Below are 15,861 nucleotides of genomic sequence, written 5' to 3'. Positions count from 1 at the left end.
CAGCCCTGGAACATAGCCTTTTTCAAGTTAAAAAAAATTCTCAGTTTTCTGAGAATTAAAAAAATCATATATAGGTGCTGAACATTATCAGATGCTTTTTCTGTGATATTGACATCACTATTAGTACATTAATGATGATAATTACATTATAGATTTTCTGATCTGCATTAAGATCATGATGAATTTTTGTGGCATGTGTAATTTAGTTGATCTAATAGTATTTCTAGGATTTTCTTTTTTGGTGGCGGCAGGAGCGGGGTATATGTTCATAAGTTAAATAGGCCTATAATTTTTCTATACTGACCTGTCTTATCCTTGTTTTGGAACCAAGCCATAGTAGCCTCATAAAATGAGTTGGGAAGCTTTCTGTCTTTTTCTATTGTTTTCAAACAACTTATATATGTAATAGATTATCTGTACTTTAAGAATTTGATAGTACTCACTTGGAGAGCTGTTTGGATCTTTGACTATTTTTGGCAGTGAGTCTTGGTCATTTTCCTATCTTTATATTATATAAATTTAAAGATTTTATTTATTTATTTTTTTCCCCCCCAAAGCCCCAGTAGATAGTTGTAGGTCATAGCTGCACATCCTTCTAGTTGCTGTATGTGGGACACGGCCTCAGCATGGCCGAAGAAGCAGTGCGTGAGTGCGCGCCCGGGATCCGAACCCGGGCCACCAGCAACGGAGCGCTCGCACTTAATCGCTAAGCCATGGGGCCAGCCCTAAATTATATAAATTTAAATATTTAAATAATGGTTCTATTCAAGCTTTGTATTTGTAGTATCAATTTTGATGTTTTTTACTTTTCTCAAAAATACCCATTCCATCTATATTTTCAATTTTTTTCTTTAAGTTCATAATATTTTATTATTTTATCTATATTTTATATACCTGTTTCTCTCTTTTCATTCTATTCTTTTTAAATAGATGTCTCTCTTTTTTCTTTCATCAGTCTTCCTGGAATTTTTCCATTCTGTTAATGTTTACAAAGAACCAGCTTTTTGTTTTGGTTAATCTTTTCTACTCTGTTGTTACTCTCTAATTCACTGATTTTTGCCTGTCAATCAAGAAGGACAAAGATAAGAGTGATAGCAGGCTTCTCTTCAGAAATAATGCAAAACAGAAATCAATGGAATAACATCTTTAAAATGCTAAAAAAAAAAAAACTGTCAATCTAGAATTATACACCCAGCCAAAATATCCTTCAAAAATGAGGGCAAAATAAATACATTTCCAGGGCATGATCCTGTGGCATAGTGGTTAAAGTTCGGCACACTCTGCTTTGGCAGCCTGGGTTCACAGGTTCGGATCCCGGGCGTGGACCTTTACTACTCATCAGCCATGCTGTGGCGGCCACCCACATACAAAATAGAGGAAGATTGGCTCAGATGTTAGTTCAGGGAGAATCTTCCTCTGCAAAACAAAATTTAATTAATTAAAAAAAATAGACATTTCCAGATAAACAAAAGTTGAAAGAATTTGTCGTCAACAGAACTGTGCTGTAATAAATGTTAAAGGAAGTTGTACAAAGTGAAGGAAAATGATACCAGGTGGAAATCTGTTTCTATACAAAGAAATCAAAAGCACTGGAACAGTTAAATATGTGGGTAAAAATAAAATACTTTTATCCTCACTTTTTAATTTATTTAAAATACAATGGACTCTTTGAAGCAATCATAATGGTGGTGTATTTTGCAGTTTATAATATATTTAGAGGTAAAACGTATGAGAGCAGTTGCCCAGATGTCAAGTGGAGTACACATTGTATGTGAAATAGTGTAGTGTCATTTGTAGATAGACTGCAACAAGTGAACGATGCATACTCTAAACCCTAGAGCAACCACTTTAAAAAAGGAAAGAGAGGTAGTTAATAAGCCAATAGTAGAGAAAATAGTAGAATATTGAAAAAATACTTAGCCTAAAAGAGGTCAGGAAATGAGGATAAATGGAAAAAAAGAACCGTTAGGACAAATAGAAAACAAATGGCAGAATGATAAACTCAACCATATTGTTAAGTACTTTAAACGTAAGTGGCTTAAATATTCTAATTAAAAGACAGAGACTGTTGGACTGGATTTAAAAAAGCAAGACTCAATTGTATGATGTCTACAAGAAATATGCTTGGAATGTAAAGATGAAAATAGATTAAAAATGAAAGAATGAAAATAATATACCATGTAAACACTTACAAGAAAGCTGGAGTGGCTGGAGTGGCTGTATTAATATCACACAAAATAGACTAGAGAATAGGAATATTCCTAGGTATGCAGAGGGGTATTTCATAATGATTAAAGGGTCAATTCATCAAGAAGACATAACCTACACGTATATTGCTAATAGCAGAGCTTCAAATACATGAAGCAAAACCTGAGAGAACTGAAAGGAGAAATAGAGCTATAATCATAATTGGAGATTTCAGCACCCTCAGTAAATTCTAGAACAAGCAGAAAGAAACTTAGAAGGAATGTAGAAAACTTGAAAACCATCAACCAACTTGACCAATTAAAATTTATAGAATACTGCACCAACAGCAGAATATACATACTTTGCAATACACATGGAACATTCACCAAGGCAGATCATAGGCTGGGTGATAAAACTAATCTCAATAAATTTAAAAGAATTAAAATCAAACAGCATGTTGTTTGACTATAAACAGAATTGAATCAGAAATCAATAGCAATAAAATATCTTTAAAATCCTAAAATATTTGATAATTAACACTTCTAAATAGCCCGTATGTCAAAGATCAAATCCTATGGAAATTAGAAAATATTTTGAACTAAATGAAAATTAAAACACAACATGAAAATTAAAACACAACATAATCTAAATTTGTGAGATAAAGTAGTTTGGGGGAAATTATTGTTTCAAATACTTAAGTTAGAAAACAAAAAAATCTTTAAAATCAGTGATCTTAGTTTCCACCTTAAGAAGCTTTATGGTAAAACCAAGAGCAAATTAAGGTATTGTAACTAGAAGAAAAGAAATAATAAATAGGAATGGAAATCACTGAGTAGAAAACAGACCAGCAAGTAGAGAAAAACAGTACAATCAAAAGCTGAATATTTGGGGGCCGGCCCGGTGGCGCAAGCGGTTAAGTGCGCGCGCTCCGCTGCGGCGGCCCGGGGTTCGCTGGTTCGGATCCCGGGCGCGCACCGACGCACTGCTTGGTAAGTCATGCTGTGGCGGCGTCCCATATAAAGTGGAGGAAGATGGGCACCGATGTTAGCCCAGGGCCGTCTTCCTCAGCAAAAAAAAGAGGAGGATTGGCGGATGTTAGCTCAGGGCTGATCTCCTCACAAAAAAAAAAAAAAAAAAAAAAAAAAAAAGCTGAATATTTGAAAAGATCAATAAAGTTGATAAGTCTGTCAAGAAAAAAAGAAAATACAAATGACCCATATCAGGAATGAAGGAGAGAGGGTATCACAACAGATGCTACAGGCATTAGAAGGATAGTAGGGGGATATTATAAACAACTTCGTGCCAAAAATTTTGACAGATGATATGGAAAATTTCCTCTCAAGAACAGAAGACCAAAACTGAATCAAGAATAAACAAAATCTCCATAGCCTATGTTTTTAAAAATGAATATGTAATTAACAACTGTCTCACAACAAAGTTTCCAGGCACACATGGTTTCAATAGTGAATTTTATCAAGCACTTGAGAAAGAAAGAACACCCAATCTTTCTCTTTTAGAAAATAAAGGAGGAGAGAACACTTTCCAAGTTATTTTATGAGGCCAACAATCATCTTGATATCAAATCCATACAGAAGCCTTACAAGGAAAAAAATAAACTACAAAAACGTGAACATGAACAGAATTGTGAACAGAGACACAAAAATCCTTTTCAGAATACTAGTAAGTTGAATCCGGTACAATATAAAATGATAGTGCATCATGAACAATGATGGTTTATCTCAGCCATGCACTGTCAAGTTAACATTAGAAAACCAAACACTTTAATTCCCCCTTATTAACAGAATAAAAGGGGAAAAGAGTATGATTATCTCAATAGATAAAGGAAAAGCACTTGACAAAATTCAATACTCATTCCTAATAAAAATTTGCTGCAAACTAAGAGTAGAAAGGAACTTCCTCAACTTGGTGAAGGGCATCTATTTAAAAAAATTCAACAGCTCATTTCATACTTTATGATGAAAGACTGACTGCTTTCCCCCTACCATCAGGAACAGGGCAAGAATGTCTGCTCTCACCACTCTGGTTAATACTATACTGAGGGTCCTAAGCAATCCATTAAGTCAACAAAAAGAAATGAGAGACATACATATGGAAAGGAAGAAGTAAAACTGTCTTTATTCATAAATGAGAAGATCATGTGTGTTAAGGAATTTACAAGAAAGTATTGTAAGTGAATTTTGAATGGTCACAAGATATGTATATGTATAAATGTGTATGTGTGTATATACATACACAACAATTATATTATCTAAAACTAGTAAAGAATAATTAGAAAAAGAATTTTGGTACTATGTACAATAGCATCATAAAACATGAAATATTTGGGGATAAATTTTAACAAAAGATGTGCAAGACCTATACTCTGAAAACCATAAAGCATTGCTAAGAGAATTTAAATGAGGTCTACCATATTCATTTAATGGACAACTCAATATTGTTAAGATATCTGTTCTCTCCAAGTTGATCTCTGGAGTAAATGCTATACCAGTCAAAATTTCAGGAGGCTTTTTTTGTAAAAATTGTCAAGCTGGTTTTAAACTTTATATGGAAATATGACAGACGTAGAATAGCTGTCATGGAAATTGTGTTATCCCAAAATTCATGTGTTGAAGGGCTAACCTCCAGTACCTTAGAATGTGACCTCATTTGGAAATAGGGTTGTTACGGATGTATTAGTTAAGATGAGGTCCTCCTGGAATAGGGTAGACCCCTAATCCAATATGACTGGTGTCCTTTTTAAAAGGGGAAATTTGAGGGGGCCGGCCTGGTGGTGCAGTGGTTAAGTGCGCACGCTCCGCTTCGGCGGCCAGGGTTCGCAGGTTCGGATCCTAAGCATGCACCGACACACCACTTGTCAAGCCATGCTGTGGCAGCGTCCCATAAAGTAGAGGAAGATGGGCACAGATGTTAGCCCAGGGCCAATCCTCCTCTGCAAAAACAGGAGGATTGGCATCGGATATTAGTTCAGGGCTGATGTTCCTCACAAAAAAAAAGAAAAAAGGGAAATTTGCACACAGGAAGAATTCCATGTGAAGATGAAGGCAGAGATCTGCAGGCCAAGGAACACCAAAGATTGTCAGCAAACCACTAGAAGTTCAGAGAGAGTCATGGAATAGATTCTCTTTCACCGCCCTTAGAAGGAACCAATCCTGCCAACACCTTGATCTCAGGCTTCTAGCCTCCAGAAATGTGAGAGAATAAATTTTATTGTTTAAGCCACTCAATTTTGTGGTACTTTGTTATAGCAGCCCTAGCAAACTAATACAATAGCCAAAGCAATTTTGAAAAACAAAATGTTGAAAGATTATACTTCTTCTTTCATGACTTACTATAAGGCTAATTAAGACAGTGTGGTGTAGGCATAGATATACTGTATATATCAGTGGAACAGAATAGAGAGTCCAGAAGTAAACTGAATGGGGAAAGGATAGTCTTTTCAACAAATGGCACTAGAACAATTGTATATCCTTATGGGAAAAAAAAGAACCTCACCCTTATCTTACACCAAACTCAAAAATTGATTTAAAATGGAAATATAAAAGCTAGAATTATAAAACTCATAGAAGAAAACATTGTGGATGTGTTGGAGTGAACCATGGTTTCCTAGGACACAAGAAGCACTAATCGTGAAAAACAATTGGTTAATTGTTCTTCATCTAAATTAAGAAGTTATACTCTTTGAAACACACTATTAAGAAAATGAAAAGACAGGCTAGGAGAAAATATATGCAATACATGTATCTGGCATAGGACTCACTCATCTCTAAACTATGTGAACAACTCTTACTACTCAATAAGAAAGAACAACCCAATTAATAAAATGGGCAAAATAATTGAACAACACTTCATAAAAGAAGATATAAGAATGGCCTATAAGCACTTAAGAAGATGCTCCACATCCTTAGTCATCAGGGAAATGCAAATGAAAATCACAATGTGATGCCACCTAAAAAGTCTGACGATACCAAGTGTTGATAAGGATCTGGGGTGACTCAGTTACATTGTTGGAAGGAATGTAAAATGGAGCAATCACATTGGAAAATAGTTTGGTGGTTCTTATAAAGTTGAACATACACTTAACATATGACCCAGCAATTTCACTCTCAGGTATTGACCCAAGAGAAGTGAAAACGTGTGTCCGCAAAAAGACATGACCGCACATGTTCATAGCACCTCTATTCTTCACAGATAAAACTGGAAACAACTGAAATGTCTATCAACATCTGAATGGATAAATAAATGGTGGTATACAGTCATGCGTCACTTAACGACAGGGACACGTTCTGAGAAATGCGTCGTCAGGCAATTTTGTCATCGTGTGAACATCGTGGAGTGAACTTGCACAAACCTGGATGGTATAGCCTACTACACATCTAGGCTGTATGGAACTAATCCTGTGGGACCACTCTCGAATATGTGGTCCATCATTGACCGAAACGTCATCATGCAGTGCATGACTGTGTTCAGAATCAGAAATAAAAAGAAACAAACTGCTGATACATGTAACGCAACGTGGATGAATCTCAAAAACATTAAAAAAGGCTTCTTTTGATATGGTCTCATTTGTTTTATGTTGTAGAACAGACAGAATACACCTGGAGTGACAGAAAGCAGATCAGTAGTTGACTGAAGCTGGAGGATGAGCAGCAGTGATGGCACGGGTGCACAGGGAACTTTTTGGGGCGAGGGAAATGTTCTGTGTCTTGATTTGTCTTTGGTTACACAGGTGTAGGTGCTGTCTGCTGTATGTAAGTTATATCTCAGCCAAGTTCATTTTAGAAGTAAAGAAAACAAAGTGCCAGAGGGGAAAAATGTTAAGGCAGTGTGTTCCATTTTAGGAGTTTCTTTTAGGGTTTGGGGCAGGTCTCAAAAACTTTGGCTCAGTGGGTGCTCTTGGATTTTGTGTAGATCAGGAGTTCTCAACTCAGCTGCATATCGGAACCACGTTGAAGAGTTGGTCTAAGACACTGATGTCCAGCCTTCTCCCTGAGAGATTCTGATTGATTTGTTCTGGGATTGGGACCACAGCATTGGTGCTTTTTGAAACCTCCCCAAGTGATTCTAATGTGAAGCCAAGGTTGTGAACCACTGGCCTAGAGAAAGATTGTCTGCAAAATGCAGGCTATGTGCATTCTTGTTGCTTCTTGAGTAACACCATTAATTGTTCCTCTGGCATTGGGAACAGAAGCAGCAGCTCAATCATGAAATGCCCAGTATTAAGCTGCACACACATCATGGAAATAAATGCAACATAGAGATAAATGATATTGTATTTTTGCGAGACAGAATTGATTGTGTAAGGCAAAAGCCAGCAGAGGAGTACGGATGGAAATGAGTAACCCAAAGGTGCACCCAGCTCATTAGACAGTCAAGAAAAACATGGTACTAACTTGGAGTAACCCATATCTACAAATTTCCTGTGATTGTAGAAGTAACTCTTCATATATTGGAATTTTGCTAAAGGACTACTTGTGGTTGGTGAAGGATTACTATGTCCAGCCCCTTCAAGAGTGGGTGGTAAAGGAAACTGTTAGAAGCTCAGAAGTGAAAATGATGTTACAAATAGCTGCTGTTTGCTATGTCCTTATTATGTGCTGGGTGCCATGCTGAATGTTTTCTTTTTAACTTTTTTTTTTTTTTTTTTTTTGGTGAGGAAGATCAGCCCTGCGCTAACATCCTTGCCAATCCTCCTCTTTTTGCTGAGGAAGACTGGCCCTGAGCTAACATCTATTGCCAATCCTCCTCCTTTTTTTCCCTTGTTCTCCCCAAAGCTCCAGTAGATAGTTATATGTCATAGTTGCACATCCTAGTTGCTGTATGTGGGACGTAGCCTCAGCATGGTCTGACAAGCGGTGCGTGAGTGCGCTCCCAGGATCTGAACCCGGGCCGCCAGCAGCGGAGCACGCACACGTAAGCGCTAAGCCACGGGGCCGGGCCCTGAATGTTTTCTCATGTCATCCTCACTATAACCCTGTGAGGTGGCTATGACCCTCTAGTTACACATAAGAAAATCGAAGCTTAATGAAGTTTAAAAACCTCCTCAAGGTTACACAACTAAAACAGCTGAGCTGGAATTCTCTTATAGATCTGTCTACCTCCAAAAGTATCCCTCTTCCCTCTGAGTGGTTGGGATGGTAATTGAGCCTCATCCCGTGGGCAGATGCATCCACATCTCATAGAAGATAGCCCATTTCATATCTTCTTTATCCATTCATCCCTTGATGGGCACTTAGGTAATTAGTATTTTGGTGGTGAACATGATGTAATCTATGCAGAAATAGAAGTACAATGATGTACACCTGAAATTTTTACAATGTTATAAACCAATGTTACTGCAATAAACAAAAAATAAAATAAAATAAAATAAAATAAAAACAAAAACAAAAACAAAAAGGAGATAGTCCATTTCATCCAGCATCCGCCTCTGGGCTGTGGTCCTTCTGAGTTGGCCGTTAGCATGCCTGCGGATGGCTTCATCCCTAGATAGAAACCTTATTTGAGCATTGCCACACCCATGTTGGTCATTGATTCACTTCAGCTTGAGGACTCTTGATCTTTTTGTTTGTGTGTGTGTGCATTTGTTTCGAGGGGCTATGTTATGAACACATTTTTACCAAGTGTAAGTTAGGCTTGATTCTCTATTTATTTATTCATTTTTTGTGAGGAGAACCAGCCCTGAGCTAACAACCAATGCCAATCCTCCTTTTTTTTTTGCTGAGGAAGACTGGCCCTGGGCTAACATCTGTGCCCATCTTCCTCCACTTTATATGGGACGCTGCCACAGCATGGCTTAACAAGCGGTGCGTTGGTGCGTGCCCGGGATCCGAACCGGTGAACCCTGGGCCGCCGAAGCGGAGCACGCGCACTTAACCGCTTGTGCCACCGGGCCAGCCTCTTGATTCTCTATATATTTAAATAGGAGATTCAGCCCTATGTTGATATTGTACTCTTGCCTTTCTTCAGGTTTTTGGATTTTTGTATTTACCATTCAGTGTGAGAGCAGCCAGAATAATTGAGGCTCTGTTTTCTGTCAACCTAATATATTTTCCCAAAGGAGCTTAGATGGTATTAGAGTTGGGCCTGCACACTTTGCAGAGTGCATTCTCTGAGATTATTGGCTAAAGTGGGAGAGAATAATTAGCATATCAATTAGTTGTCCTTCTGCTTACACTTTATTTCCCGAGGCCAAATGTTAGTTTGTTTAAGCCAGACGTACTGTCTTGTTAAGATGTGCTACCTCATGAAAGCGTTGACTGAGCTTGGCTCCTTGATATGGACTACAACTTGTGACTCATTTTTTATGGGTCTGGAATCAATTCCCAACATGTTAGGTAAGAAAACAAACAACTTCCTTGTTTTATGAAGTGCGAACAGAGGAAAACTTGTTAATTTCCTAATTGTTCTCCCCTGCCCCAAGACATGAGCTCAGCACATGTGGCTGCAGCAGTAAACTTGAGCTTGGTGAAAACACAATTGTACTGCCAGTCACTCCTCCTGAAGGGGTTGCATCCACATATTCTTTTCCTAGTGACCTTAACCTGTGTTCATTCTTAAGTGTATAATTATGTATTTGTCATAATGCCACTGTCATCCTTGTCTAGAATAGCTCATTTATGTATAAACATTTTATGAATTCCTATAAGAATTTATCTTGTATCATTTCATAATGCAGCAGCATGAATGAGAAATATTTATCTAGGAAAGCATACCCTCAATTCAGCCATGACTCTAGTGTAACCATGATTTTCAAGAACTCTTTAATTCACCCTTATTTCCTGCTTAAATTTCAATTTTTAGTATGAGATTTCATTTACTTCAAAGCAAATCTTACCCATTTAGCATATCTGAGAATTCTACTTCCCCCCCGAGAAAAATGAGATATTTTTCTTATGTTGCATAATAGATCCTGAATACTGTTATTTCTCACCAAAAAAACAATTGTTTTTGAAAATAAATTTACAATTTTGCCTAATTCAGAGTAGGATTGCAAACTCGACTATGTGAAGGTTACCCTCCAGTTCCCTCGTGCCTTCAGGAGCTACTGTTGAACTCCTTGCTCCAGCCAACTGAACTTCCTCCAGTTAACAGCACGAATATTACCAACTATTGCCATCACTCCTGCCGCCCTTTGTTTAGCATTTACTCTCTGCTGGCCATACGTAGTAATCTACTCCATTCTCACAATCATCCTTTGAAGTAGGCCCAATCATCCCCATTTTACGGGTGAGAAAACTTAAGTCTTAGAGGTTAAATGACCTGCCCAAAGCCACACAACTCAGAAGTGCTGTAGAACCAGGCTTTGACCCAGCAGGCTGGCTCCACAGTACTCACTCTTAATCACTGCATTACGTGGCCTCCCAATTCCTACATGTCCCTTCTGATCTCCCAGCTTTTGCACATGCTCTTCCCCCTGCCCGAAAGATTCTTCACAGTCCCCTTTATTTGTCCATTTAATTCCTGTTCGTTCATCTCATCTGCAGCTAAATGTCACTTCTTCAAGGAGGCCCTCCCTGTGAGTTCCATGCTATATCCCAAACCATGAACGGGAACACCATGCTCATTCTGGCATGGAGACACATCCACGTTCCAGAAGAGCTTCAATTACATATTGGCAAAGAGCTGGTGAAGATCAGTTGACATTCCTTCCTGTCTGTGCCAGTCACCAGGCCCTTGCTCCTTTTCTGCTCCTTTTCTGGATCTCTCCTCTTCACCCCGAGGCAAATGCGTGTGGCAGCAGCTCTCCTTTCCCATATGGAGACTTCGTTGTTAGCACCCCATCCTGCTGGTAGATGCATGGCAGTTTATCAGAAGAGAGGTGGGCTGTGAGGGTTGCATTGGGAAGCTCTGAGTACAATCTCAGGTGAGGCCTCTACCAATTTGGCTGTAAAATTTCCCCCTGTGCTTCTCAAACACATGATCCCTTCCAGGTCCAACCCTCTATAGTGGTCTAACCCTCCATGCCAGTGCTTCTCAAACTGTCTCTGCTGAAGAACCAGTTATCTTTCCTCTAAACCATCCTGAACCAACATGTTTATAAAATATAATATAAATGAATTACTAGAAAAATAAAAATTTTAAAAAGACAGAAACTTCAAGCCTAAATTTTATTATAAGATTCAGTAGGCATAGCGTAACTGTGCTAAATTGCTAGCACAGTTTCTTACTTTTCCCTCTTGCTGTCTGTTCTTGCAGACTGACAGTGGTCTCCAGACCTCACTGTGAATAGCACCTATGAGTTAGTGACCATAGGGAGCCTTACTTCCTTTGTCTATAAAAGGGAACCAGTAATACTTCGCCTGGCATTGTCAGAATTAAATGAAATCATTAAAGTCTCTATCATTGTCTAATATATGCTAGATGTCTATTAAATAGTAGTTCATTTCCCACTCTACCTCCCATGCCTAGAAAAAATTATAGAAATTAGATTTATTTTCTTCCCTGCCTTTGTGAAGCTGAGAATGATCAGTAATAGTGATTCATCAGCAAGTCTGTGCATCAGTCTATTGGACATCTGTTTTCTTTCAGTGGAACATGGTATTTAGAATAGTTCATCTCGCACTGGGAATGCTCATTGCTACTGGCTTGTCTTCTAGGCCTTTTCAGTGAACAGCTAGGAAATAAATATTTTTTAGAAAGAGAAAATTACATTATGAATTTATGCTAATATTTCTAATTTAAATGTAAAATTAACTTCTTTGATATGATACTTTTTTATGCTGAAAATCTTGGTTCCTAAAGATAGTAATTCCCATTTGTTTTAGACTAAATATATAAATAACAGTTCAAAATAACAATACCAATATTATTATGCTGAGACAATTGAATGCAGTTTTAAGATTTCTATGCAGTTCTCTATGAGCTTTGGATATAAAGTCAAAATACTCCTTTAATTCTGTGAAATATTTTTTCTTTGTTTTACATGTCATCAGATTAATTTGTTTCTGTTTTTATAACTTTATAAATTTAATTTTTTGAGATATAATTGACATATAACATTATGTTAGTTTCAGGTGTATAACGTAATGACTCTATTTATATATATTGTGAAATAATCACTGCAATAAGTCTAGGTAACATCCATTATAAATTTAATTTTAAAAAATTACGTAAAATATATGCAGGATTCCAAAGTCAGAATTGTACAACCAGGTACATTCACAGACCTCTAGCCTCCATTCCAGTCTCTTCTGCCTCGTTCTCTTGTTTGCCCTGTGGATAACCATTAGTTTTTTATTTAACCTTTCATTGTTTCTTTTTGGAAATATAAGAAAAAATATATATTTCTCCTTTATTACACAAAATGTTCACATATGAGCCTGTTCTGCACTTTGCATTTTTCATTTACCATTATATCCTGATGATCCCTCCATAGCAGAACAAGAGCGATCTTCTCCATTCATTTTCACATCTACATTGAAGTCTTTGTATTTGTGCCATAGTTTATTTGACCAGCCTGTGTTGGTGGACATTTGAGTTGTTTCCAGGATCTCTGTTATAAATTGTACTGCACTCAACATCGTTAGTCATCAGAGAAATGCAAATCAAAACCACAATGACATACCACTTCATACCCACTAGGATGGCTAAAATAAAAGACAGTAATAAGTGTTGACGAGGATGTGAAGAAATTGGAACCCTCATACATTGCTGGTGGTATGTAAATGGTGCAGCCACTTTGAGAAGAAGTCTGGCAGTTCCTCAAAGTATTAAATACAGAGTTACCATACGGCTAAGCAATTCCACTTCTAGGTATGTAGCCAAGAGAATTGAATACATAGATCACTCAAAAACATGTACACAAATGATTGTAATAGCATTATCATAATAGCCAAAAGGTTAAAACAACTCAAATGTCTGTCAACAGATATATGGATAAATAAAATGTGGTCTATCCAGACAGTGGAGTATTATTCAGCCATAAAAAGGAATGAAGTGCTGACACACGTTTCAACATGGGTGAACCTTGAAAACATAATGGTCAGTGAAAGAAGCCAGTCACAAAAGGGCACATATTGAATGATTCCATTTGTATGAAATGTCCAGAATAGGCAAATCCATAGATAAAGAAAGTAGACTAGAAATTGCTAACGGCTGGAGAGAGAAAGAAATGAGGAGTGACTACTGATGGGTATAGAGTTTCTTTTTGGGTGATGAAAATGTTCTAAAATTAGGTAGTGGTGATGGTTACACAACTTTGGGAATATACTAAAATCCACTGAATTGTATACTTTAAAAGAGTTTTTTGGTATGTAAATTATATCTCCATAAAACTGTTATAAAAATATAAACTGTCCTGCAATGAATAACCTTGTGCAAACACCATTTCATGTGACAGTGTATTTTTGATCTACAGTCCTAGAAATGGGAGTAGTTGGTCAAAGGGTAAATGACACATGTGATTTTGCTACATACTGCCCAGTTCCTCTCCACAAGGGTTGTACCATTTACCATTCACTAGCAGTGTATGAGGGCGCTGCTAGCATATGTTGTCAAACTTGGTTATTTGCCATTCTGACAGGTGAGAAGTGGTATCTCAGGGTAATAATAATTTGCCTTTCTCTTATTATGAACAAGATTGAGCATATTCTGCTATCTCTACAGTCCATCTGATTTCTTTTTTTTCTGTCCCATTTCTGTTCATGTATTTCCTTCGTTTTTCTATTGGATTGTTGGTCTTTTCTCAATTTTTACTGGTTCTTTATATATTAAAATATTAACCCTTTGCCTGTGATAGCTTACAAATATTTTTACCAGTTTTCATTTGCCTTTTTAAAATATGTCAAATTTTAGAACCTTTTCCCTGTTGCTTTTGGACTTTGAATCATAGACAGAAAGGCTTTTCCTACTCCTAGCTTATAAAAAGAATTCACTTAGTAGTACTAGTAAACTATAATAAACTCAGATCCATTTGGAGTTTATCCTGGTGAGCAGTGTTAGGAAGAGATCCACTTTTACCCTTTTTTATATGGCTACCCAATTTCCCCAACATTTTTGAGGAAGGGTGAAAAGCAAAATAATGTATCACTTGTTGTTTATATGGCAATTTTTAAATATTTCTGGGTTGATATAAGTTGCACAGACAATATTATAGCAGTGATTACAGAAATAAAAGAGGAGAAACGAGTCATCTGTAATAACTGACCCTACCCGGGCTGTTTTCAGTGTATAAATTTGTCTTCTCTGTTCTCTCTAGGTAAATGAGCTGGATGGCATTCCACTGATCCTGGACAGCTGCAGCATCGATGACAGTAACCCCTGTATCCTTGCATGTGAATCACTGAGCATTAGTTCACAATCAGGGGCCTTAGCATAACTAGTCCCTTTCCTGGTGTTCATTCCCTACAGAGCTGGCTGGCATTCTTGTTTGCTTGTTCCTAAGAACACTTTCTCACAGTTAGGGTGCTGGACCATCACTCCTGCAGCCTATGCAGTGTAGTGAGCTAGAGTTTTCAAGGTGAATAGGACACTCTAAACCAGCTTTCTACTAAAAAGTGCTTTAAAACTCTGGGGCAGAGACAGCTCATCCATGGCCCCTGTGTGTGCTGCACGTCACCAATGTCACTTTTCCAAACTGTGTGTGTTCCTTGGAGTAAATGTAAAAAATTTTAGTTTTTTGCTATAGCGATTCTAAGTATCCAGTCCCCAGGAAGAACCATGTTTAACAATTGTTTAGCGACATAGAAGCACGAGGAGTACTCTGAGCCCCCAGGAGTAGGGAGAAACATTTCAGTGGCACCAAATTCTCGTTTTTGATGGGTTCTATCATGTGACTCTCTGTTACTGAAGTTGGGGGCTCTGGCTCTGGCCCTTACCTGGGTTGACCACCCTTGCCAGAGGGTGTTCTGCAGGGAACTTATTTACCCTTACTACTTTACCCAGTAGTTGCACTGTAGGAAACTGATCTAGTACAGTGATGAGTAACCAGGGATCGGATACAGCCTATTGAGGTTTGAGAGATAATCTATTTAATTTCAAGAACTTCCCTGGTGAGAGCCAAACTCAGCGCAGTCCCTTGCCCTGGCTGCTGCCTGGCCATGTGCTAACTGCATGTGTGGCGGTGTGAATAAGGACTTTGGGAGTGTAATCCCATGGGAGACAGTGAAGAGCCCAGCCTAGGACGGAGGAGACAGAGGAGGAGGGGCATTTTAAAAATAAAATTCCCCTCACTGTGGTTTCTGTCAAGAAGAGAAAAGGAGCTGATGAAAATCGTGTGTTTCAAAGTAAGTAGATGGAGAAATGCTTATTATTTGTGCTAAAGAGACTATCATTTGTCTAATTAGCGATAGAAGAAAATCTCAGTCAGTTGAAAGACAGACAGCCTCGGAAGACTCCTCTTCAAGGTGAAGCAAAGTTGATTTGCTGCATCGCATTATAATCAAGCACTATAGGCTGTGTTCGTTACATAGAGAGTTTTGAAATTTTTTAGCCCCCCCCAAAAAAAAGAAGAAAGCTTTCTGTCACAGGAAAGCAGTAAAAGGACGTTTAGGGGCAATTGCAGATCTCACATTTCCTGATGAAAAAGATGATTTATTATGAAAAAAGAAATTCACCCACAGTTTTACTTTTATATTCCCTCGATTGATGTTCTAGTGAAAAAAGGCTTTTATCACTAGTCTTTGGCTTTTAGCAAAGACCGAAAAATTAGAAGAGTAT

At 37.8% G+C, this 15,861-nt stretch overlaps 1 protein-coding gene and 1 long non-coding RNA gene across 5 annotated transcripts in view; both read left to right on the top strand.

Moving 5' to 3' along the window:
- The window catches only part of ATXN10 (ataxin 10), a 185,644-nt gene that overhangs the window by 139,162 nt on the left and 30,621 nt on the right, over positions 1-15,861 (top strand). The window contains exon 11 of one of the 2 annotated variants that reach the window (XR_009223868.1): positions 14,402-14,446. Coding sequence is in view for 1 of the 2 variants with exons in the window: in XM_058568147.1 (XP_058424130.1) it covers positions 14,402-14,465 (64 nt within the window). In the remaining variant the exon portion in view is untranslated. Of the gene's footprint in view, positions 1-14,401; positions 14,466-15,861 lie in introns of those variants that run through there. The other variant, XM_058568147.1, reaches the window with a different exon arrangement.
- LOC131421487 (uncharacterized) overlaps positions 14,821-15,861 on the top strand; it is a 30,668-nt gene continuing 29,627 nt past the window's right edge. For all 3 annotated transcript variants that reach the window (XR_009223871.1, XR_009223869.1, XR_009223870.1), the window contains exon 1: positions 14,821-15,428. This is a non-coding gene — a long non-coding RNA (uncharacterized LOC131421487). The remainder of the gene's footprint in view (positions 15,429-15,861) is intronic.

The sequence above is a fragment of the Diceros bicornis genome, chromosome 25 (genome assembly GCF_020826845.1).
Source record: "Diceros bicornis minor isolate mBicDic1 chromosome 25, mDicBic1.mat.cur, whole genome shotgun sequence".
NCBI classification, from domain to species: domain Eukaryota; kingdom Metazoa; phylum Chordata; class Mammalia; order Perissodactyla; family Rhinocerotidae; genus Diceros; species Diceros bicornis.
This window is presented reverse-complemented; position numbering and strand designations above follow the sequence as displayed.